Source organism: Condylura cristata, unplaced genomic scaffold (assembly GCF_000260355.1).
Source record: "Condylura cristata isolate star-nosed mole 26May11 unplaced genomic scaffold, ConCri1.0 scaffold00035, whole genome shotgun sequence".
Classification (NCBI taxonomy): domain Eukaryota; kingdom Metazoa; phylum Chordata; class Mammalia; order Eulipotyphla; family Talpidae; genus Condylura; species Condylura cristata.
In genome coordinates, this window is record NW_004567136.1 from 7,519,761 (window position 1) to 7,543,841 (window position 24,081).

Below are 24,081 nucleotides of genomic sequence, written 5' to 3' on the forward strand. Positions count from 1 at the left end.
CCGTCTTCTGCTTGAAAAAAAAAAAAAAAAAGAAGACCAACAATGTCCTCACTAGGCCTCCCTGTGGAGTAGAGATCATCCATGAGTTGGGCAGAGGAGCTGCTAAGCCAGTCATCTGGAGGACATAAAATGCTTATTAAGTAATTTTACTCAAAAATAGGAATGCTTCATAGAAACTTCAAATTGTACAGCAACATGAGAATGTTAGATTAACATGAATACGTACAGATTAATAACATTTCTCTTAACTATAACAGTATGGATGTACTCCTAATCTCTGATAATATTTAGAAGATACTTACTTGACTGGCATGCAAAGCTGATGTGTAAAGCAATATTGTCTCTCAAATACATTATAAAGCAAAGATGTAATTTACAGATGATCCAAAGATGTAATTCAAGAACACATACTTTTTCCTCATGTGAAGTATATGATGCTTTTCAGCTAGATATGGTACCACTGTAACCCATGAGAATCAAATTACAAAAGCAGGCGCGGACTTAAAAGCATGGAATTTCTTAGTGTGAAGCTACGAGTCTGCAGCAGATAATGACTACAGGATGATGTAAGCGTTTGGTAACTTGCCAGGCTGAAACAAGACAATTTCATCTGTACCTTTTGTTATTTTGTGGCATGCAATGACTTATAACTAGCATAGATGCTTTTCTACCTCAGTTCATTTTTTATGACAAAAAACGAAGTACTGTCGAGGGTAGTCTCTGAGGTAGATACTTTCAATATATAACTTATCTTGCCACATCTTGAAAATTTAGGAATAAAGTTCCTAATCCCAAATGAATAAACGCAACTGAGTGTGACTGCAGAAATGTTTTCAGGTTTTATGGTAAATTATGCTGACACAAAAGCTCTTGAACAAGCTACATTTCAATGCCTCCAGAAACTTAAAAGTTAACTTCATTTACAGTCCTACAGCTATATGCAGGTCATTCATTTTATCAATCTAGCTTCACCTTTCAAAATATCATGTGAACTCAACAAATGCATCCTAGTGGCTGGAAAATGCTCTCTCAACGCTAAACTGTAGATGATGATGTCATTAATGTTTTAAAATGAAAATCTATTTCAGCAGTTAAACGGACATGGAAAAAAGATTCTGAAAATCTCAATGGACTTTGAAAAATTCATCCAAAAGAAATTTACTCACCCACTGGACTGCTTCCAGCTCCATTTGGCACTGTGAGGTCTGAAGTGCTCAACATCCCACCTAACAACAATGCAGAGGGGAAAAGAGGGCAAAGACTGAATCCAACTTGATTCTTTTCATCTGAATGACTATATATCGAACAGAGGAAAATAACAAAAATAAAATTGAGCTCATTCTGAATTTGGTATTAATGTATAATTGGATGTGTGTGTGTGTGTATGAATGGTTCATATTTCTGCTGGATTAGTGAACAGTTTCAGGCGGAGGAGATGCAGTTTTAATTTTCTTCATGATAGTCTAATTAAAATTTCTCCCTGTCAAAGTATGGTTTTCCTATAACAAACGCTTATCAATGTTCTCATTGCTCCACTATGTGTGACACAATGTTAGAGGCATAGCATTAAAAAAAAGTTTTTTAAAATGGAATCAGTTATGTAGAAGTGAGCTCATGTTAGCAGTAAAATTATAAATAGCAAAAGAAACTATTCTTATAGTATTTTTACAGCACTGGATCTTTCATCCTTTGGGATAAAAGAACCAACAAAACAGATACTAGAACATACCTGAATTACCAGTACTGGGTGGTCTCTGTGGGGCTCCAGGGGACACGTTTCTGTGTAATGTGGCTTGAGGTGGAGAGAGCATGCTTGAATCTGCTAGTGCTGAGCTGGCTGCCAAAGATGGGGACACAAGTGAGCTCCCTGGGTTAGTGTAGGACAAAGCATTAGGGCTGGTCACAGGGACTGTGACTGACATCGAGAAGTTTTGAGGTGGCAAACCAGGCTGTAAATAAAGAGCAAGGAAGAGAAAATGTTACTTTCATTTTCTTTTGTATTAAAGAAGTTAGCAAACCTTACTTTGACAAAGTAAATCAGTTCTTACTGAATGAATTTACACATTAATGATATTTCTCTCTAGAATTACATATGAGGATGAGTATGTTTAACACAAATCTTTTAAACTTCACCTTTGTATATACTGATATATATATATACACTAATACACTAACATATTAATACAATAGCAAATATTTATAGAAGATTAAAATTATAAGTCATAGCTGATGGTGTTATCAATTCAGACATTACAAAAGATACCATTATCACCAAGTAAGCAAAAATTAGCATTTTAATGCGAACCAGCTTAGTAACTTTATATTTCTATTGGAAATTCCAAATATAACAAAAGAGGAAAAACATGTGCACATATTATAAATCTCATACATCAAATATGGGGCATTATAAATAAGCTCTGGTCTAATTTAACTGAATGACATTCTCAATGGGCAAAATTAAAAAAAATATATATAAGCATTCATTTGAGTGTAATAAAAATGCAAAGAAACAATTTAAACATCAAAACTATTAACAAGTTAATAAAGAACTTCTTGGTATCTTCTTTAAAAATGCATTAAAATTGAACTACAAATATTATAAATGCTACCTTTCTTCCCTCCCAAATACTACGTACACCCCTTAAAACAGTATTTATTATTTTCCTCTCACATTTCCTCCACAGACCGTTTACAATGTACTTATTAACCATGATAAATGATGGTCCTCTTTATAATTTAACATGAGAGAAAATTAACTTTTTTCTCCATACATTTTTAAAACAGTGATTTGCAAAGTAAGGTAGCACTGCTAACTTATAGTTGGAAGAATAAAAATAGTTTATTCCATAGCTCTGTAAGTAGAAAAATAATAAAATCATTAACATCTAAAACAATGACTGTGAATGACTTGCTCTGCTTTTTTAACAGAATGTTACTAAAAAAAAATCTTTTTACATTTAATTTTCATAAATCTTTTCTAGTATAGGGTTACTTTAAAGAAATAATGATGTGTACTTTAGGGCATAGTTTTAAGATAATTAACTCTGACAATAAAATAAATATCAGCAATGGAGTCAATTAGTTCCCTAAAGCATACAATCAGGTATAAGGAAGAAAATTAGATCCAGCAGCTAGCTTAACTCTTGCAAATAAAGCTTCCAGTGACAACTATAAAAGAGCATGAGTCCAAAGGAGGAACTCAGTGCCTATATTCCAAGAGAAGGAATTTCGAGGCATTACTGACAAGTGGTTTGGACATTTAGACAGAACCAACAGTAAGCTACTATTACAGCATACACACAAAATAGTAATTTAGAAACACCAAATTTTATAATGAATCCACTTTACATTTTATGTTCTCAAGAGCTATTCAAGCACATACAATACTTGCTCAATCAGGCGCGGAAAAGGGGAGACTCACATGAAGCTTATATTTAAAAATATGGAAGTATAAAGCTAGGAGGGAGCTTAACAATTAGGAGAGCCAACTCACTTTCCAGACGAGGAAATCGGTGTCTAGGACACCTGGGTTTAGTGCCTAAAACATCAAAGCTACGGAAGGTAAATAGCAGAGCCTCCACTGGCATGTTGTTTTTTTCACTTCTACATTTAACCTAACATGTACTATTATAAAATTTCAGCAACTGACTTTTCAAATTCTATAAAATAAAACATTAATGAAATGTCCTTTCCCTGACCCTCATTTCTACTTGTTATAATCAGCCACTGTGAAAATAAACAAATGTGTGGGCAATCTCTCCATGCACAAGATAAAGCACAAACCATACTTTAGTACTCACTGCGATTTTATGATTCCGCATCATATTATCAAATTCCTCATTAATTTTTTTATACTTTTCTTCTGTATGTGGAGTTAGCACATAGGAAGTATCAGGGTCTGGGCTGTCGCACCCTCTGTGTTCCTTCTTGTTCAGAGCCTAAATAATGAAGTTAACAAAAAGGATCAACAAATAAAAAGAAGAGGTAAAGTAAAAGTACTTACAGGGCCTCGTTTGAAAATAAAATCACTATCTTCATTTAGTTTGCTGAATCTGTCCTCCGAGAGTGGACTGTGCTCAAAGTAATCGTCAGCATCAGGGCTCTCACAACCATTAAGGCCTTTCTTTCTTAAAGTCTGAAATACAATTGGAAAATTCACACACAAATGACACTAACTTGCCATGAGCTTTTTGTAAAATTTATTAAGAGAGCACAGATTGAATGAATTATACAAGAGCCACTGAAATAGTTTCAAATGTTCACAAATGTAACTTTTACAAAGGATAGCCCTTAGATATAAGCAAAATTAATTTTCTGGCATACAGTAAGAGAGAACTATTTACTTGTTTGGTTCTTCCTTTCCAAACTTCCTAGAGAACATTTAATTACTAAATGCTCTGACAGTTACAACCCTAACCTGACTGTATCCTGATTTTTGTAGCGCCAGTGTGAGGACTGAGGCACCAATGTATCAAAATAATGATTTTGAGAAATTATCATAGTATATTTATAAAACTGACCACTTCTGTGACTTCGTTTACATTCTTTTTAGCCTGAGACTTACCCTATTCACCAGTTAGCACAATATTCCAAAATTTCATTCCTTAATATAATTCTTAAGTACTATCATTTTCCTATATAACTTAATTCTGGAGTAGAAAACATTAAATACCCATTACATTCAAAATAAAGATTATTTCCTATGTACTTAAGTGTTAGCATTGACCTTACATATTCTTAAAAAAATTGTCATCAGGCCCTCCCTGGTGGCGCAGCGGGTTAAAGCACATCACTAAGAAGCTTAAGCCACTTCCGCATGAGTTCGATCCCTGCCTGTCCCAGAGGAGATCCACATGGCGAAGCAGACCTCTTCTGACCCATTCGTTGCTTCCCTCAGCAGTGTACTTCATTGATCTGCCTGTTCTGCTCCCCACTCTGTCTTTGGTGAATCCTCTCACCCTCTGCATCTCTGGCCTGTACCCCAGTTCTGTATGAATAAATAAATCTTTAAAAAAAATTGTAATCAAAAGTCATTCAGTATGTATTCGCTCCCCCCCACCCCCTTCAGCCTGTTTGCTAGTTCTTTCTACAGTACCTCATGGTTTCATTTACTCTACTGAAATGATCTCCTGGAGAAATTTCCTGAGCATCATCAAAGCATTTTCCCTGAACCATGTTGACAGTTTAGTCTTCATATTTTGGATAAAAATATAAAGTTTTATGAAATACCTGTCCAGTGTTTAAAGCAATAAATTTAAAACTATAGGCTTGAAGAGCTATGGAATATTAACCTACCTGCAGAGTATCTAATTTAAAAAAAAAAAACCTTCATTGGTCTTACTTATTTTAAGGTAGTATTACTGCAATTAATAACTTATATAGTTTTGATACTTTTTGATTTTTCAGCCAACCCCAGAGTCATTTTAGGAAGTTAAAATTTTGCAACTAAGTTTGATTATCAGCCTAGTCCTAGATAAGCTCATTAGACTCACTGGTATAGATATGTTATCTTCTCAAATTCCTGGGCATGCTCCAGGAACCTCACATATAATGACTGAAACCCCCATCAAGACAGCACTAAACAAGACCAGATAGCAAAAAAAAATATTAATTCCCCCTTATTAGTCATCTAGCCTGAATTTTACAGGTCTACCTAACCACATGGACTTTTAGTGTACTTCACCATAAAAGGTCCCATTTAGAACAAAAGGGTGAAGACAAGCTTCCACCCCCATCCAAGCAAGTGTGGCTTGCCAATCTGCAAGGTGCTCGCAGCAGTGAGGCTGTTAACTAACAACACGCAGAAAACTAGAACACAATGAATTCTTATGACCTAACACACTGCCCAAGAAACAGCATATGGGAGAGGTCTACACAGAGATTTTATCATGATGCTGTTGCTGTTGATCTAATCCTAGCCCCAATTCTCTGGGCATTTTCCTTGTCTTCATGCATCTATACTGACTAGGTCACTCTCTTGTCTTCATGGTCATACTGAATGCTTATCAACTTAACTTTCTAGTACTAGCAATCACCAAGTACATATCTGAATATTTTTTAAATTACGGAAGGAAAAAAGTTAAGTATTTGTTTAATAATTACATGAGATTTGTATTCTACAATAAGCAGGGTTAACCTATTCATCTGGAAGAACAGTGTTGTGGTATCTCTAACTCTGCAAGCCTTCACCTCATGAGGCTCCTGTCACTAGGAGGGAATTTAAGAGGCTGTATCAGCTCTGGATACAGATAACAAGCGAATGTACCTCTGCTGGAGAGCCAATTTGCGTCGTCTTATCAACAGAACATGAAAAGTTGTTTTGAGGACCCAACTACCATAAAAAGACTTTTTCTGTCTTCTTTATCATTACCAAGTAGGAGAACAAAAGTTCCTCCTGTGTCACTGGTACTACCAAGCGGAATGTTGTCATCTATTAACAACGCTAGGTGAGGCATGTAAGAAACAGGCCACTTTCAGTTTTCTCACGGACTTCAAGTTCAACACAATAAAAGCACTGGCTGAATAGAGAAAACTCTGAGCCGTTACCAGCAAGAATACGTTATTTGAATGGGAAAAAAATACACTATGGATACTAGCACCATACACTTTCAGTGGTTAATACTGAAATTCCATTCTGAAGTAAAAAGAACTTCAAAAGTACTTTAGTACTTGTACATGCATGGGACAGTTTAGTGTCATAATGGAAAACTTAAGGGGGAAACTGCATTGTGCCAAAATAAGTCTGTATTTCTTTGGTGTATACAATTTGAGTATTCTGAAATATATACTCTAAGTTACTAAACAAATCTATTATGAGATTATCAAGTTACCAGATATATTGTTTCATATAGCCTTTATGTAAATGTTTTAAACATGTTGAGATTTTAACCGACAATATTAAATAATTATCTAAAATTAATACACATACAATTTTCATCATTTATAAAGACAGAAAATTTATTTCTGTCTTTAAACATCTTTTAAAAAATATCACTTTCTACCTGTCTCAACAAAGTTAAATGCTATTGATTTTAATGGCTTTTCTTTTTGTGGTTTTGGGCTAATTCAGTCAGGTATTTTCTTCATACTATCATTTACGGCACAAAATACAGGTTTTAATGTCTTTAGCTAACATTTACCTTCAATATTAGCTATGTAGAGATAAATTGTGAAGGATTTCAAAATCAAAAATTGCTACAAGTGTCTTTAAAGAAAAACCATGAATTGTTTAGACACATCTTTCCATGCACTTGATTCCATGAGTTTTGTACCTATATTTATTTTACAACTCTGTAGAGACCAAAGTTAACTGCATTAGAGTGACAGCAATGCAAAGAAACAGTATTTGAATAAACAGTCTTATGGAGGCTCGACTGATGTCCTCTCTGTGGAAGAAGTTTACATCTATGAAGCAGATTCATTTTGCTTTCTTCATAACCATATAAATTTGTTTCTCTTTAATTTTTCCTGAGTCTCTGAGAAGTTACAATATTCACTTATGTTCATTTTCTGAGAGTCACGATTTTATCTATTTGTAAATAATTTTTTAACAGTCATGATTTATAGAGATCTAAACTCAGGGAAAAAAGAATCCTAGTAACTTTCTGTTAATCATCCATTCAGCATTCATGTGCACAAGAAAAAAAGCAGTGTGCTGGTATTTATAATTTTTGAAAATAGCTGATTATCTGATTGGTGATCTGTATTCATGTATTATATCAAGGAAATATGATCTGAAAATGCTTGATTTTAAATCAATTTTATCTAAATAAAGAGGAACTTAAAGCCTCTATCACCCAAGACCACATCAGTTAATTTTAAAATTTTACTAAATTAAGAAGAAATGGTGAAAATCTGAGGCTTTGTGGGTGTCCTGGCTAGCCCTCCATTCAGGTTACATCCATTTTTGTTCTGTTATTTTACAAATCTGTAGAGATCGGCATCAGTTAACCTTCAAAAGGTTACAGTAACCACAAATAATTCCATTTATAAAAATAGTTTCCTGTAGAATGTCACCATCACCCTTTGGATACTGTCCAGCTTGTTTGCATTTGTAAATTCATTTCAATGCTTTAACTTTCAATGTGCTGTATTTCTAATCTGTTGAACTGGCTGTGATGTCTATAGCTAATGAATTGAATAAATAAATCTTTGACACATGTTCATTTTATAGTCATACCTTCCAAATCTAATCTGAAACTTGGAAGATCTGTAGTCCTAAATGTCTGCTACACATTTACATTTGGGTATTTGGCTAACATGTCTACTTCAGCTTAACTAAAATGAACTCATTATCTTTTATTAAATAAACCCCATTTTGAACTTACCTATTCTAATCAACACAGCAGACATTCTTGCTGTTCATTTTTTGTTCTCTCCCCACAATGAAACACTAAAACTGGTAGGTTATTCTATTCAGTGCACCACACTCACACAGGACTAAGCTGCCTTAGTCTGGACAAATAGCTTCTTTCACAGATTTCCCTTACCATTCCACTTAAATTTTTACATATTCAGTTTTTCTTACTATCACTCTGTATGTGTAACCCTTGTTTTAACTCTTCGGTTGCTCACGGTAATATAAAATATTTAGAGATTATCACTTTCAGTTACCTACCCCATCTGTAAATATATTTTATGCACAGACACTAATATACACATGAATTTTAATAAATTACATGCATATCTTAGGGCATATTAATACGCATATTTTTTTGAAAAAAATCCTATCATTTTCTACCCAACAGATAATTTGTAGATCCTATACCGTTCTTTAGAAGTTGCAGACAGAGGGTCCTCCCTGCTGGCACAACAGGTAAGGACACAGCACTGCAAGCTAGCTTGCACTTAGGTGCAAGTTCCCCACCCCGGGGGTGATCCACATGGCATGGCAGACCTCTCCTGACCTCAGCAGTGGACCACAGTTCTGCCTGTTCTGCTCCTCCTCTGCACCTCTGGCTTGCGTCCCATTTCTGTATGCATAAATAAATAAATCTTTAAAAAAAAAAAAGTTGCAGACAGAGAAAATAAAAAATAAAAATTCCTCAGCCTAACTGGAAGTCACCTACAGCCTACCTATTTAGTTTTTATTTCTATAGTTCTTGAAGACTCTGGTTCAGCATAACTGTCAAAATTGTCCTAAAAGTTACCCAAAAAACCTCCACTGATGTCACCTCAATTGTTTTAAACCTTTGTTATGGGTCTCAGTTGTTTTTTTTTTTTTTAAGATTTATTTATTTATGCATACAGAACTGAGGTACAGGCCAGAAGTTCAGGGCAGTGAGAGTATTCGCCAAAGACAGAGTGGGGAGCAGGACAGGCAGACTGAGGAAGTACACTGCTGAGGGGAGCAGCAGGCGGGTCAGGAGAGGTCTGCTGAGCCATGTGGATCACCTCCCCGGCCAGGGATCGAACTCATGCTGAAATGCTTTAGCTTCTTCGTGCTGTGCTTTAATCTGCTGCACCACCAAGGAGGGCCCTGGGGCTTCATTTTAACCTCATCTTTCCATGAAGCTTTTCTCCCCAACCACCTCTCCAGCCCCCACTTTCTAAGTAAAAATGTAAGCATACTTACTCTACTTGACATTCATGTAATATATGCTACCTTGTATTTACCAGTGTTCTGTATTATTTCCTACATCCTCAACTAATATATAAACTTGAAATCAAAAATTGAACTCTAGGCTGCTTTACATTCTTAGAATGTAGATGAACAGTGTACTATACCCACATGAAATATATTTACTAACAGTTGCAAGATTAAAAAAAAAACAAAAACCCTACAAGATTAGACTGTTGTAACAAGCCACTTCAAAAGTCTTCCAAAACATAAGGTTCTGAATTGGTTGAAATACACGTGAATAATAAGGTAATCCTGGAGACAGGTTTGTACTGGGTTGATTCATAGAAACAGTTGACTGCTTTTGAACTACAAAAATAAAGCTTAACACGTCAAGATTTTATATATAACTTCCAGTGCCTTCCTCTTTTACAATGAGTACTTAGTTATAATCAACTAATAGGTTCTATAACGTATTTTTAAACCTACCAGGCTGGAATATAAGCCCAGAAAGCTTGTCATTTTTTTTTTTTTTTAAGAGCCAGAAAGACTCCAAGCCAACTGTAAGTCCAACCCAGGTTTTGTTATTAGAAAAAAAATTTTTGTATTAGCTCTGAGTAAAGTCCTATGAGCAAATCTTTTATTCCTGCTGAGATATGGAAGTATCATAGTTAAAAGCTTTTTATTTAAATTGGTAACTATGCTCTGATTATACGAAGTTAGGAATGGTCTAGAATACCAACTACTGTTACATGAAGACCATCAGTTGCACCTTTGTTAAGAGCCATCTTGCAAAAGAGCCTTGGTGACAAAAGATAAGCAACAATGCACTACTCAATGGATGACTCCCTGTGACGTCAGGTCTTCAGGAAACCAGTGGATACCATTTGCCTTTATTTTTATTTTTCAATAAATTCACTTCATACCTCAAAGTATTTTAAGTAGTTTTCTATTCCTTAGAAATATTTGTTCCATCAAAACACCTTGATGAAGAAAATTATCAATTATACTTTAAGCCATAAATTAACAGGCCACTTATTCAAAGTCATGTAAGTCCCAAAGCAAGTCTAGGTAGTGCCGACAACCAAGAATCGAGTGAATAAGATGACTAAAGGTCATTAAGTGTTCTTGCCCAAAGAAAATTGATTCACGTAACAATACACCCAAAGATATATAGAAAACCACATGCTCTAACTGTTCTACTTACTAAGTATTAGCAACCTCATCTCTCAAGTTCAGGGAAACAAACTGAGTATATATTACTGCTTACAAGGCTCTGTACACTTGTCTCTCACTTTTTAGTTCATGAAACTGGAGATGAGAAGAATAAGAGTAAAAAATAGGAAAAGAAACAAGACTGCTCAGACTTCTTTGATAAGTATACCCACATTTTCTTTTACACATTAAACTTACATATATTTCAAAAGATTATAGACAGGGAAAGCTAATTTTAAGTTGATTTATTTTAGCTTATATTCTCTTACAGTAATCAGCAAAAATGATGAATCTAAAATTTTACTTATTTTCCATGAAATGGAAACTATATACACATGCACATGTGTATCGATATGCATATATACATATATGAATATATGACTATAATCTTTGGTGTTTATTGAAAAAAGATCTAGATTTTAGGATCTTTTTACTGCAATATTAAATAACTATTTCAATCATACAACTCTTAAGAACTGATGAAAATTCCAGGGGACTAGCTTTTTCTGGAATCTCAAGTTATTGCTACTACATTTTGGATTCAGGAATATATACTGCCAGTCTGTGCTATTTACCAAAGCCCATACCCAACAAGACTGCTCTTAATTACTCCCTACCAGGAACTGGGGGGGGGGGGGGGGAGGGGGAAAGAATGTAATATATGTTTAACTTTGTGGTAATTGTTAAATTTCATTCTAAGCCAACAGGAAAAACAACACTTAAAAGTGAAACTATGGAATTTAAGAAGGTACCTATGCATCAGTTGTAAATGCAAGGGAGCTAACCAATTATATTAAAACACAATTTCACCAAACATCTTACATCTCATTGCTGTGAAACAGGCAAATAATAAATGTCTTATAAACAATGCCTAAATTAAGGATTAGTTAGTCAGTCCTAATTCAAGGAGCATGTAAGTTTTATATAATAAAGGAATAGATGTCTTAAGTTCCAAGGAATCAAAATAGACTTGAAATTTTATTTTATTTTTTTTTTTAAAGATTTTATTTTATTTGTGCATACAGAACTGGGATACAGGCCAGAGATGTGGAGGGTGAGAGAATTCACCAGAGACAGAGTGGAGTGCAGAACAGGCAGATCAACGAAATACACTGCTGAGGGGAGCAGCGGGCAGGTCAGGAGAGGTCTGCCACGCCATGTGGTCACCTCCGGGGCAGGCAGGAATCGAACTCATGAGGAAGCGGCTTTAGATTCTCAGTGCTGTGCTTTAACCCGCTGCGCCACCAGGGAGGGCCGAAATTTTATTTTTAAATAAAAAATTTTTCCCATTTTAAATAATTGTTTGCAATTCTGAAAAATACTTCCCTAAACACTTTTAAAAACACATATTTTTTTTTAAATGAAAAAGTCTATCAAAGCCTACGTGAACAGTCGACAGTTAAAGTGAATAGCAATAATTCTAGTCAGGTTAAAAAAAAAAAATAGACCAGAACCACATTTCTTTCTTCATCACAACTTAATCTCCTTGCCTTTCTACAGGTAATATTATCCTAATTCTATGATGACAAATTTTTGCATTTTCTTTACAGATTTACCACACATATATCTGTAAAAACTCATTTAGTTTTACTTAACATTGTGATGGAACATATGTATTGTCTCTTGTCTTTCATTATGTTTATGGAATTCATCCACAGGTTTGCACAGTTCATCGAATACTTTATTATATTTTATGAAGGGGAAAAAACATTATTCATTCTACTGGATACAGACAATAGAGTTGTTTCCAGCTTTTGGCTATTATGAAAATGACTTCATGCATCATTATGCACTACTGTTTAATTGCACACATTTCTCCAGGGTAGAATGTAATTGTTAGCTCATAATATATGTTCTTCAGCTATATACTGCCAGGCTGCTTTTTAAAGAAGTTGTACTGATGTGCATTTCTACCTGCAATGAGGATTCAACTTGGAACTCCTCTTACTACTAACGAAATGAATACAATCCATACAATCCCACCTATTTGTATTTTCTTTTGTCAACTGCCTGTTCAACTTTGTCAGACTGTTGTCTTTGTTCTTGTTGCTGTGTAATTGTTCTTTCACATATAGTCAACCTTAGAACTTTGCAAATTTGTAAGTACTATTAAAATCTTCCATACCACTGTGTTAAAATGTCTTTAGATAAAAATGGGGTTTATTTCAACAAGTATATCAATCTTTTTTTCCTTTCCAGTAACATTTTTATGTCTGTATAAGAAACCGTCCCTACTTCAAAACCATAATGGTTCTCTCCTATATCATGTTCTAAAAAGCGTTCTAATTTTTGCCTTTCATGTTTTGGTTTAAAATCTTGGAGATTCTGTGCAAGATATGAGTTATGTTCACCTACCTAACCTTTCCATATCTGACTGTCCCAGTACCAGTGCTTATGGAATTCTTTCCCCTCTGATTTGCAGTGTCATCTCAAATTACCTGTGTGTGTAGTGTGTATACATGTGTGTGTGTGTGTGTATATATATATATATATATATGTATAAAAGCATGGTTCTGTTTCTGAACACTCTAGCCCACTGGTATGTTTGGCAGTCAGTATTTATGTTACTAACACACTCCCTTCATTACTATAGCTTTAACATTAATTTTAATATATTGTAGCATAAACCCTCTTATCTTGCTACTATTCTTCATGTCTTGCTTCCCCCTCTTGGATCTCCCTATGTATTTCAGAATCAACCACTGAATTATTTTTTCCTCCTAATTATATCTATTGAAGTAATGTTGGTTTACAACATTTTGTTTTCAGGGATATAGGTTCAAGCTCTACTAAAGTATTTCTAAGAATTTTGATTGGCATTTCCTTGACTTTATACAAAGTCATACAATATTAAGAATTACAGCTCATAATGAGACCTGTTAAGTCAACCCCGCATTCCTGGGATGAATCCAATCCAACTTAATTATGATATACTATCTGACCGATACATTGTTGGACTTAATTTCTGTATTAATACAAGATGCGTGCTTAAACAAATCCATAAATCTCAGTGGCCTAACAAAAATTTATTTCTTATGCATATAAGCATTTTGTATATCTCAGAGAGCCACGTGAGATTATTCAGAGCACACAGTCATTTATCTTGTGGCTCCATATAGGCCTGAGTTCCTACCTGGATTCTCTGCACCTGGCTGGCAAACGGAAGAAAGAGCATGAAGGGCATGTGAGAAGTACTGTACAGGTCAGGACTGGAAGCTGTAGGTATCACTTATACTCATATCCCACTGGCCAACTCTATTAGTATCAGCACCACTCTGGTGGAGTTTAGGTGTGTGCCCAAGTAGTAGAAAAACAGGTCAATGTGAAAATATAGTCTCAAAAAAATAAACAGATGTGAACTCAAAGAAGTAGACCAACATTTTGCTTATAATTTTATATCTATTTTCAGTGAGACTGACTTTTGATTCATATTTTTAGAATTCTCTTCTTTGTTTCCACTATCAAGGTTAGATTAACTTCATATGAGAAATGGAATGTTCCATCTTTCTCTATTCTCTTGGAGGAGTATGAAAATGTTGGCATTATTTCTTTTTTAAAACTATATTAATACTTACTAAGTTATCTAGATTCAGAGTGTCTTTGTGGCCAACTTCATTATAAGATTATTCACATTTTCTGTATTTTCATGCTTCTGTTTTGTGAAATTATATTTTCCTAGAAATTTGTTCACTGAATTCAATTTCTAAAGCACAACAGGATTCTGAGAGGATATGTTCACAACGTGTATTAAAAGTAGCAGTTGAACAGAGAACTAAATGGTATCTTTGTGACCATCTATTATACCCCCTACCTAACAGAATATACAAATTAAGGTAGACCCAACTACTCACCTGTTCACCCTAGTACATCAAACAGCTAGGTAAGTGGCAAAACTAACTCTTCTGATTTTCAGTCTAGCGCTCCTCTCATTCTGTTGTGCTACTTCAGCTGACTCAATGGGCTGCATCAGTCAACACAAAGGGAGAACAGCACAGAAGGCTCTGATCAGACTCCACTTCAACCAGCTCATTTCTCGAAGCAGTAGTAGCAGGCATTATCCTCATGCTCCTCCTGCAGTTGCTCCACAATCTTATTTTTCTCATTCTCAGTAATAATGCTCAGTCTATAATTTTGAATTTTAAAGTCTTATCAAGTTTTGATACTTTCAGCTTTGATTGCAAAAATTACAAGGAATGACAATGATACCTTTACTTTCTCCCCCAAACCCAGTTTGGGGCTCTGGTCTTCCAAGGCTATATACTGGGCAGCCCATGAATATCCTCACATCAATGGGGAACTCTGATGGAGAGCTCTACACATAGATAAATACTTGACAGAACTGATACACCTGGCTCATAGTTCTTCATTATCCATCTCTGTTTTTCAAATTGCACATTTTTTTTCTTTAATAAAAGGAAATGTATTGACGGCACTCTGCTGGGTTTGATGTGTAATGATAAAACAGACATGGCTCACTCTCCACATGATGTTTGTGGAGGTCATTTAATGTTCCCATTAAAAGCTACTTTCTTCCTGTGGCCATCTGTGTTGGTCTTGGTCCCAATCCCTTCTTCAAAAGCCTGAGTAGTTTATTTGCAAAGCTGACATAGGGATATTTTACCTTTAGTCAAGTATGTATTTTCTGAGTTTGGAATACTAGGCCAGAATTGAAGAGACAGTTCTTTTCAACACATTTAGGGTACCATTTAAGTGATAAAGACTTCAATTGCTGCTGCTTAGAATCACATTAATTCTGGTCAGTTAGTGATTTCTGCATGAAAATAAGGTGACTTTAAGTATTTTCATTTAACTTGTCTGATTAAAGGAGGTATTACAAAGTTTATGAAATAACATTTGATCATATGAACATGTAGTAAAAGTCTAACTATTTCCTTTCTTGAAAAATGATTTTTGAAAGTTTCTATTCATCAACTAAGAAAAGGAATGGGTCAATCTATTACATTCTTTAGAATGCAGCCTAAGCCCCCACTTTAACCTTTCTTTTTATATAAGATGCTAGAAAGAGAACAGCATTCTTCATACAAATCTCAAATTACTGAAAAGCTATCATAATTAATAGATGAGACAAGTTAGTCTTTTTTCAGAGCATGTGTGGAGACACAGATCTAAACCAGAATTAATTTTAGATCACTCACTAGGAATTCTGAGACACAAGTAATCTCTTATGCTTTATATAAGAACTCAACAACATGGTCACCACTAGTCAGTTGTGATTACATAAAGTAAAATTAATTAAAATTCGGTTTCTCATTTGCAGTAAGTCATAGTTCTACTGCTCAAGTGCTACACGTGGCTTCAGCTACCATGTGGATAACTCAATGGCTACAGACATTATTATATTCCCACCAATTCAGAAAAGCTGTACTGCACAGCACTGCAGTACAGATGATGCTGTGTGCAGATATAAGCCTGGAGCTCCCACTGTCATTTTATCGACACGGAGCAGCCAACAAAATCGATACACGAAGGAAAGCAGAACCTGTAGCCCAGTTCAAAAGAGCCTAATCTCACTACACTGCTAGAATTTTTTTTGGTATGTGACATAACAAATATCCACTGTTTTTTTTTTTTTTTTTGAAGATTTATTTATTTATTCATACAGAACTGGCGTACAGGCCAGAGATGTGGAGGGTGATAGGATTCACCAGAGACAGAGTGGGGAGCAGAACAGGCAGATGATCAAAGTACACTGCTGAGGGGAGCAGTGGGCGGGCCAGGAGAGGTCTGCCACGCCATGTGGTCACTTCCGGGGCAGGCGGGAATCGAACTCATGCGGAAGTGGCCCTAGCTTCTCAGTGCAGTGCCTTAACCCGCTGCGCCACCAGGGAGGGCCCTCACTGTTGTTTGTTTTAAGAATCTTTTCATTAAACTTACTCATAAAAATCCTAATATACTTCAAAAAGCAAGTTTTTATTAGTACATTATTAAAAGACTATCTGGCCCCTGGCCACTTTACACAAAGCTCTTTTAATTTAAATACATTTCTTATTTAAAGAAATAAGAAAAGTACTGTAGTTGCAAAGCTACTACACATCAAAGAGAGAAACAATTGTATATTCTAATGTCCTAGTTTTCATTTCTAAACTTTGTAAAAACAGATTCACCCTTCTTGCAGTGGGGGTAGGGGGGAAGCAGTTTTGCTATTTAAAATTAGAACAAAATACCTTTAAAGATACAATTTATCTGCCTCTCAGAAAGAGGAAATGGGAACAAATATCCTTATTTTAAAAACCAGTTTCAATCAGATCTTCTAGTGCTCACAACCAGGGAATCTAACAAAAATGAAATAGCCTTCAAAATGCTTTCACCATACATTACTCCGTCTTTTGACTACCTGTGGGACAGAACCTTTCTTTCACGTGTCTTCAAAATCTCTCGTATGTCAAGAAGTAGCCATGTTCTACTTGTGCAAAGTCAAGATCCTAGGAATTCTGATCACTGGTCCCCCAGTTAACTTTTATTTTATGTGTGTCAACTAAATTCACTGCTGTCTCTCCATCTTCTCATTCATTTGCGTAGTCACCTGCATTCACACTCCACCCCCAAACCTCCATCTACCTCTTAGAACTCTCTCCCACTCCCTCTTCCTAACTTCAGACACCTCAGTTTGTTTAACAGTCTTCCTGGTTTGTAACTGGGCATATCTTCATCTGCTCCAGTCCTCATTTTATTCATGTATGTGAAACTGATCAAAATTTGTCTTTACTTTTCTGACTTTTACTACACATGATTTCCTTGTTCCTTGTATTTTGCTCTAAATGGCAAATTTTCTCTTTCCTTATAGTTGAATAGTATTCCATTGTGTGGATATACATTTTCTTTATTCAATCCTCTTCAGCTGTCATAGGTGGTTTCCAAATCTTAGCTACCGTGGAAAAAAAAAAATGCTACAATAAACTTGTTGAGCATGTCATTTTTCCATTTGATGGTTTCTTTTTTCCAGTGGATACTCCAAAATAGAATTGCTAGATCATATGATATATTCATGTTTAAATTATAGGTTCACACCACTTTTAAAACTGGCTGCACTAGTTTACATTCCCACCACCAATATTATCAAGCTTCCCTTTTTCCACATCCTCTCCAGCACTTGTAAATGATGTCTTTTTAATGTATGCTCACCTCTCAGGTGTGAGATGATGTGTCACTGTGGCTCTGACTTGCTGTTATTTAAAATTCCTGATTAGAATTTTTCATATTTCATATTTTTCAAATTTTTCATATTTCTGTTGATCTTCTATATATCTATATATCTTCTTCATAAATTCTCTTTTCACAGATGCTGTCCTTTTTTTTTTTTTTTTAAGATTTACTTATTTATGCTTACAGAACTGGGGTACAGGCCAGAGGTGTGGCTGGTGAGAGGATTCAGCAGAGACAGAGTGGGAAGCAGAACAGGCAAATGGATGAAGTACATTGCTGAGGGGAGCAGCGGGAGGGTCTGCCGAGCCATGTGGGTCAGCTCCCTGGCCAGGGATCAAACTTGTGCCACAGTAGCTTTGGAGAGCTTCATAATGTGGTGCTTTAACCCACTGCACCACAAGGGAGAGCCCCCTGAGGTCCATTTTTTAACTGAGTTATTTGTTTTGATGTTAAATTGGGTAGGTCTTTTGTATATCTTGGATACTAACCCATTATGGGTTATGTGATATCTGAACGTTTTTGCCCATTCAGAATAATGTCCTTTTAATATTTTCTTTTGCAGTGAGGTTTTTTAATTCAGGCAAGTCTTAATTATTTTTGCTCTCATTTCCCTTACTGCAGAGATTTAGTTTTCAAAGACACATCACTGAAGTCATGAAACACATCCCCAGTGCTTTGATCTATGTATTTTATTGTTGTAGGTCTTAATAAGTTTTATTCCATTCTGAACTTATTTTTGTGCATGGAGTTAAAGAGCAATTCAACTTCATTCTCTCACAAGTAGCTGTCTAATTTTACCAGTACTATTTGTTAAAAAGACTCTTGCTTTCTCTATTGTATGGTTATAACTCCTTTGTCGCCAAATGTTTGAAAAACAATATTCATTACTGTTAATGAATAAAAATAAGAACTACGAGAAATATTCTTTGAGTAAAGAAACAATCAACGCATCTACTCATACTAATAGGTAGTTGGAAAAGTCATGTTACTTTTTCCATGCTTTTCAAGCAAGAATGTGTCATGACTTCCCCAATATTTTTCATAGAACATTCTTTAATAACCTTAGGAAACACAGCATCAAAGAACACACTGAACGCAGGAAACACAGCATCAAAGAACACACTGAAAGGTGTGAATCAACCTACTATACAAAAACCTAGAAAATTATAAGTTATGTTTACTTTTCCAAAATATAACAAGTTCATACTGCCACACAGAATTGTTTATAGGTACAGTATTAATTTCAACTGTAAATTTTAAAGTACAAGTAAGATTAACCTTTAATCTCTCTCTGTTAGACTTTAGAGCCCGAAATGGAGTCTCTAAGAACTGGGTCACAAAAGTAACTTCAAAATAAATATATGTCTATGTATGTATGTATCACTGAAGTCTGTAAATCTCACTTTATAGGCATACAAAGAACATTACTAATTATGGTTAGTGCCAAACATCCTTTGCTCTAAATGAGCTTCTAGTACTAAAAACAGTGAAATATTTATTTTCATGTCAGGAAAACAGCACAAGATTTTGACTCTAAGTATCTTAAATTTATAATGAACTGCAATCAACAAATTAACTTCTGTAGTAGCCAACACGTCATCATGTTAGGAAAACAGCAAAAATGTTATCATTGTAACCCTGGTGACTAGTGCAATGCCTGGTACATAATATGAAATAAATCACTGTTAACAAATACTCGGTAATTTTACCTTTTTTCTTTTCCTTTGTCTTCAATCCCTTTCAAAAAATTTAATGCAGCCCTACCAAAACCTATAGGCTGGGAACTCTGAGAGTGCCTTTTAAGACACGGCAGCACTGCGGACACACTCTTACCGGCCATCCAGACTTGCAGAAGAAAAGGTAGAGGCCTTGGGCTCCAATATGGGGTCCACTTTCCTTTTTAAGCTTAGCCAGTCCCACTCTGCACACTGCACTGTGCTACAGCTATATTTAACTGATTTTCATTCCATAAAGTGACCACTATGCCTGATTTTTTTTTTAAATATGAAAACCTTTTTTTCTACCCTTTTCCTTATCTAATCTTACCCTTTTAAGGGACTCTAGTGACAGTGTCCTGTAAATAAGTTTTCTCTGGCCATTCTAATTCTCTTTATGTTCCTTCTCTCACTAGTACAAAATCTGACTAATATGTCAAAGAAAAGAACAATTTATCTGATTTTTAAAACTAAAGCACTCAACTGCTGACATAGGACATAAAAACGACATAGTTATCCATCAACAATCACAAGAAATATATTGCAAAATGTGCACTATATTACAAAGCAACATTTTCAACCCTTTCCCCCATAAATTCCTGTTTATATATCAACATCATCAATCTGATGAAGGAAAAATCTGACCTCAAGAAAATAAAAATCACACATAGAGATGCAGAATCCCTTATAACAAGCACATAAATGAAAAGCAGTAATTGCATGATAAATAATATTCAAATACATAGCAAAATAAAGAGTCAAACTGAAATTGAAAGAGCTACAGTGATTGCTGTGTGAGGTGATGGTGCAGGAGGTGGGAAGAGGAAGAGGGCCATGAGGATTGCATGCCTCACCCTGTGGGTCACCATCCTGCTGCTTCAGGTTCTGTTAGGAATAAAAGAGCAGGGCAGGGGGCTGGCGGTGGAGGGAAGCTTTGTCTTGTCTTCAGATGCCTCATTACTTTTTCCCTTTCCCTGCTGCTCCACTGCAGCCCTGTAAAACATTAGGCAAGCCTCTTAAATACTCCCTGTCTGTTCCATTCCTCATCTGTAACATGGGCAGAAAAAACTGGCTCAAAAAGGCTCTATGAGAACATTTATAATATTGTGAGAAAACCTAAGCATAAGCACACCTCCAATTCTGTAAGGTCATGTCTAGGAGACCGAAGTCTTTTCTCTTCCCTGTTCAGTTGTGGAACTGGTGTCCATCTCCCACACTTCCCCCATCAGGCCCCCTAAAACACCTGAAGGCTCAACCAGACAGGACTGAAGTGAAAGCAGTCCATAGAAATGTATTCTCTACTTTTCAACCACACCAATATCAGTACATTATTTTAAACACATCTTACAAGGGTTTAAAAACTTGTATTGGCTCACTGCTAGAAATTATTTCAGAGTACACCCTTAGGAATGAAAATAAGCTGGATAACCACTGCCAAGAGAGTTCTTGTTACTTTGAATCTTTAGTGTCAATGAACTTAGGACAAGATAATTCAAGTGAATACAAGACTGATGAGGTCTCATCTTAGAAGTTTTTGATTAGTAGATATGGAGTAGGGTCCAATAATACTTGCATCTCTAACTAAAGTTCTCTGTATGAAACCGATGCTGCTCATTTTAGATGTGATCACTTTACCAGCTGTTCTCATTTAATAATTTCTTATTTAGTAATTGACAGACTTGTTTTATATTGATTCTCTACCTTCTTTTAAAATATTATCCCAAATTCCTTTGTAATTTGACCAGGAGTTATTATTAAAAAACTGATTTTTCGGGCCCTCCCTGGTGGCACAGCGGGTTAAAGCACAGCACTAAGAAACTAAAGCCACTTCCGCATGAGTTCGATCCCCGCCTGCCCCGGAGGTGACCACATGGCGCGGCAGACCTCTCCTGACCCACCCGCTGCTCCCCTCAGCAGTGTACTTCGTTGATCTGCCTGTTCTGCTCCCCGCTCTATCCCTGGTGAATCCTCTCACCATCCCTGCACCTCTGGCTTGTACCACAGTTCTATATGCATAAATAAACAAATCTTTAAAAAAAAATTATTTTTCTTTTCCTTTAGAATCCATCATCTTACTTCATTTATCACTGTGCCTTCATTTCCTTAATTGTCATTTCCTTAATTGTCAAAGGGGCTCAATAAGATGATATAAACTAAAGCCTATAGAGAAGTACCAGATCATATTAAGTATTTAAATATTACTGGTCTTATTTCAATTATCTACGCAATTACCTAATTGGTGTTGAGGAAAGACTTGTATTTGCTGCATTTTATACATTACTGATATATGCATAAAATTTTATTTATTTACTGTTCAAGTATTTCAAATTCCAAAGGATTCAGTGAGCTCAGGAGCAAAGCCTGTGGTGGGAAGAGGTGTGAGGGGGAAGAGAGGGGAGTGAAGCAGGAAGGAGGTAGGGGCAACAGTTAACCCAAACCTAATCCCTGTCTTGCCAATGCCCTAGACAATCACTGCACATAGTCTCAATTTCTATTTCTGAAAAAGCATATTTTGACTAGGAAGATCAAATAAGATAATGTAAGTGGAATTTTTCTTCAGTACTATTACTATAGTGAAGAAAATACTTCTGCATGGGAATCTTTTCTAAGATAGCAACAAGAGAGTCAATGGCCACAACCCCCCCATATTTCCATCCTCAAACAACTGCACAGTTATTCAAATGGCTACACAAGCTATTTATTCCACAATGCCACCAAGTCATAGCTATATTAAAAGAGTTTGAAGTGCAATTATTGTTTCAAAGAATTCTGCAAAGAGGGGGAAATGTGGATACAAAAGCAACCTCAGGTGTTTATTGTGTAGCAGTAGCTAAAACCCTTACTTCATGCCTTTAGTGTCATTTTCATTTTGATGCAGAGCCTTTTATTGGGTCCAGAACAGGCATTTATGCAGCATGTGTACACACATGTGTATAAACAATGACAAGTGCCTAGATTGGTGATTTTCATCTCTAGTTTCTATACTGTTGGTTATACCTTCTGTTCTTATAAAACTGCTTAACATAACTAACAATTTTTAAAATCTTAATTTACTGAAAGAAAATCATGGTGTTAAAAATTTTCTAAGTACATTTCAATTAAATTACCAGTTTTTATAGGACCAGACAAGCCTGCCACCTAGTCTTGTCACCAATGCTGAATATCATAAAAAGAAATATGCTTTTGCTGACACTCTTTGCAAAATGTCTCCTTATGAAATATAAGAAATAAAGAAGTAAAACTCATTTTTGTAAGGTATATACTTCTGAAAAGCAGAATAGTAGACATTTTCAAATAAGACATCATTTTAAACACAGCCACAACATTCTCCATTTCAAAGAAATCCAATTATGAAAAGCCTCCTATATATTACCTTGACAATCTCCTAGTTATTACTAAATGTGTAAATTTTAATTCTCATATACTTAGCTTCCTCACACAGGCAGTACATGCATTCTAAAAGCCACTGCAAAGCTTAGCTAAACTGCCTAAATGCGATTTAAAATATGTACATGCTGTTGATATCTTTAAAGCTACACAGAAATAATTTCTAACATCTTTATCAACTATAATCAAAAAGTTAAAAACTTTAAAATTTTAACAATTTAAAGCATCTAAATCATTTTAAAATATAGGTAATTGATTTAAAATATATGTAATATGAAACAAGGAGGAATAAAGGTAACAAACTGTTCTGGAGATAGGCATCCAACAGCAATAGTTAAATAAAATTAGAAAGTAGATAAATGTGTGTACCAGGTTTTCTTCTTTTGTAATCACAGTTTTAATCACCAACTACTTTTATTCCATTTACTCAGGGCTTGCAGAAAAAATACAAGCTCAATTCCCACAGGCATATTACCTGTGCATCATCAGCCAGGGACTACAAGTGTGGCCACCACCACAGGCACGCCCACCCATCCTCCTCTCCTTCACAATGCATTCCCTGTAACAGCGTATGTATAATAGGCTATAATAGATCTACAGAAGGCTCCATTTTAATATAGTCAAGATATTGTCTTAGAGGCCTTATGAAAGTTGTTCAAAAAGTTTTCAGAGTTAATTTTAATGTTGGTCAAATGCATAAAGAAACTAAAGTTAAAGTAGATTACTGGTAGTGTTTATGCCTCATTTATTACTAATGGATTCATCCACATGAGGTGGCAAGAGTTTATCACATCAACTTGTCTTAAGTGTATAGATACAAAATTTTCGGGTGATAAAACTATTATCTTCATGGTTAGTAAAAATGAACGTTCTTGGGGCTTGAAATCACTAATATTATTTTCGCTGAGTCCATGGTACAGATAAGTGCCATGGACACTCAAAGGTTTACCTCTAATTACAACTGTTTGGGGGGAAAGCAATATGGAAAAAGAAAAAAATACTTAAAATGGTATTATTCTAAACACATCCTTAAAGGAAATA

The 24,081-nt window shown here is 35.4% G+C and overlaps 1 protein-coding gene across 5 annotated transcripts in view; it reads right to left on the bottom strand.

Annotated features, from left to right (window-relative positions):
- The window catches only part of MEF2A (myocyte enhancer factor 2A), a 62,926-nt gene that overhangs the window by 19,931 nt on the left and 18,914 nt on the right, over window positions 1–24,081 (bottom strand). For 3 of the 5 annotated variants that reach the window (XM_012732761.1, XM_004693092.2, XM_012732759.1), the window contains exons 4-6: window positions 3,801–3,938; window positions 1,730–1,949; window positions 1,167–1,226 (exon numbers count right to left, since the gene is read on the bottom strand). In XM_012732761.1, the coding sequence (XP_012588215.1) occupies window positions 1,167–1,226; window positions 1,730–1,949; window positions 3,801–3,938 (418 nt within the window). Of the gene's footprint in view, window positions 1–1,166; window positions 1,227–1,729; window positions 1,950–3,800; window positions 3,939–4,003; window positions 4,136–24,081 lie in introns of all 5 variants that reach the window. The other 2 variants (XM_004693093.2, XM_004693094.2) reach the window with 1 other exon arrangement.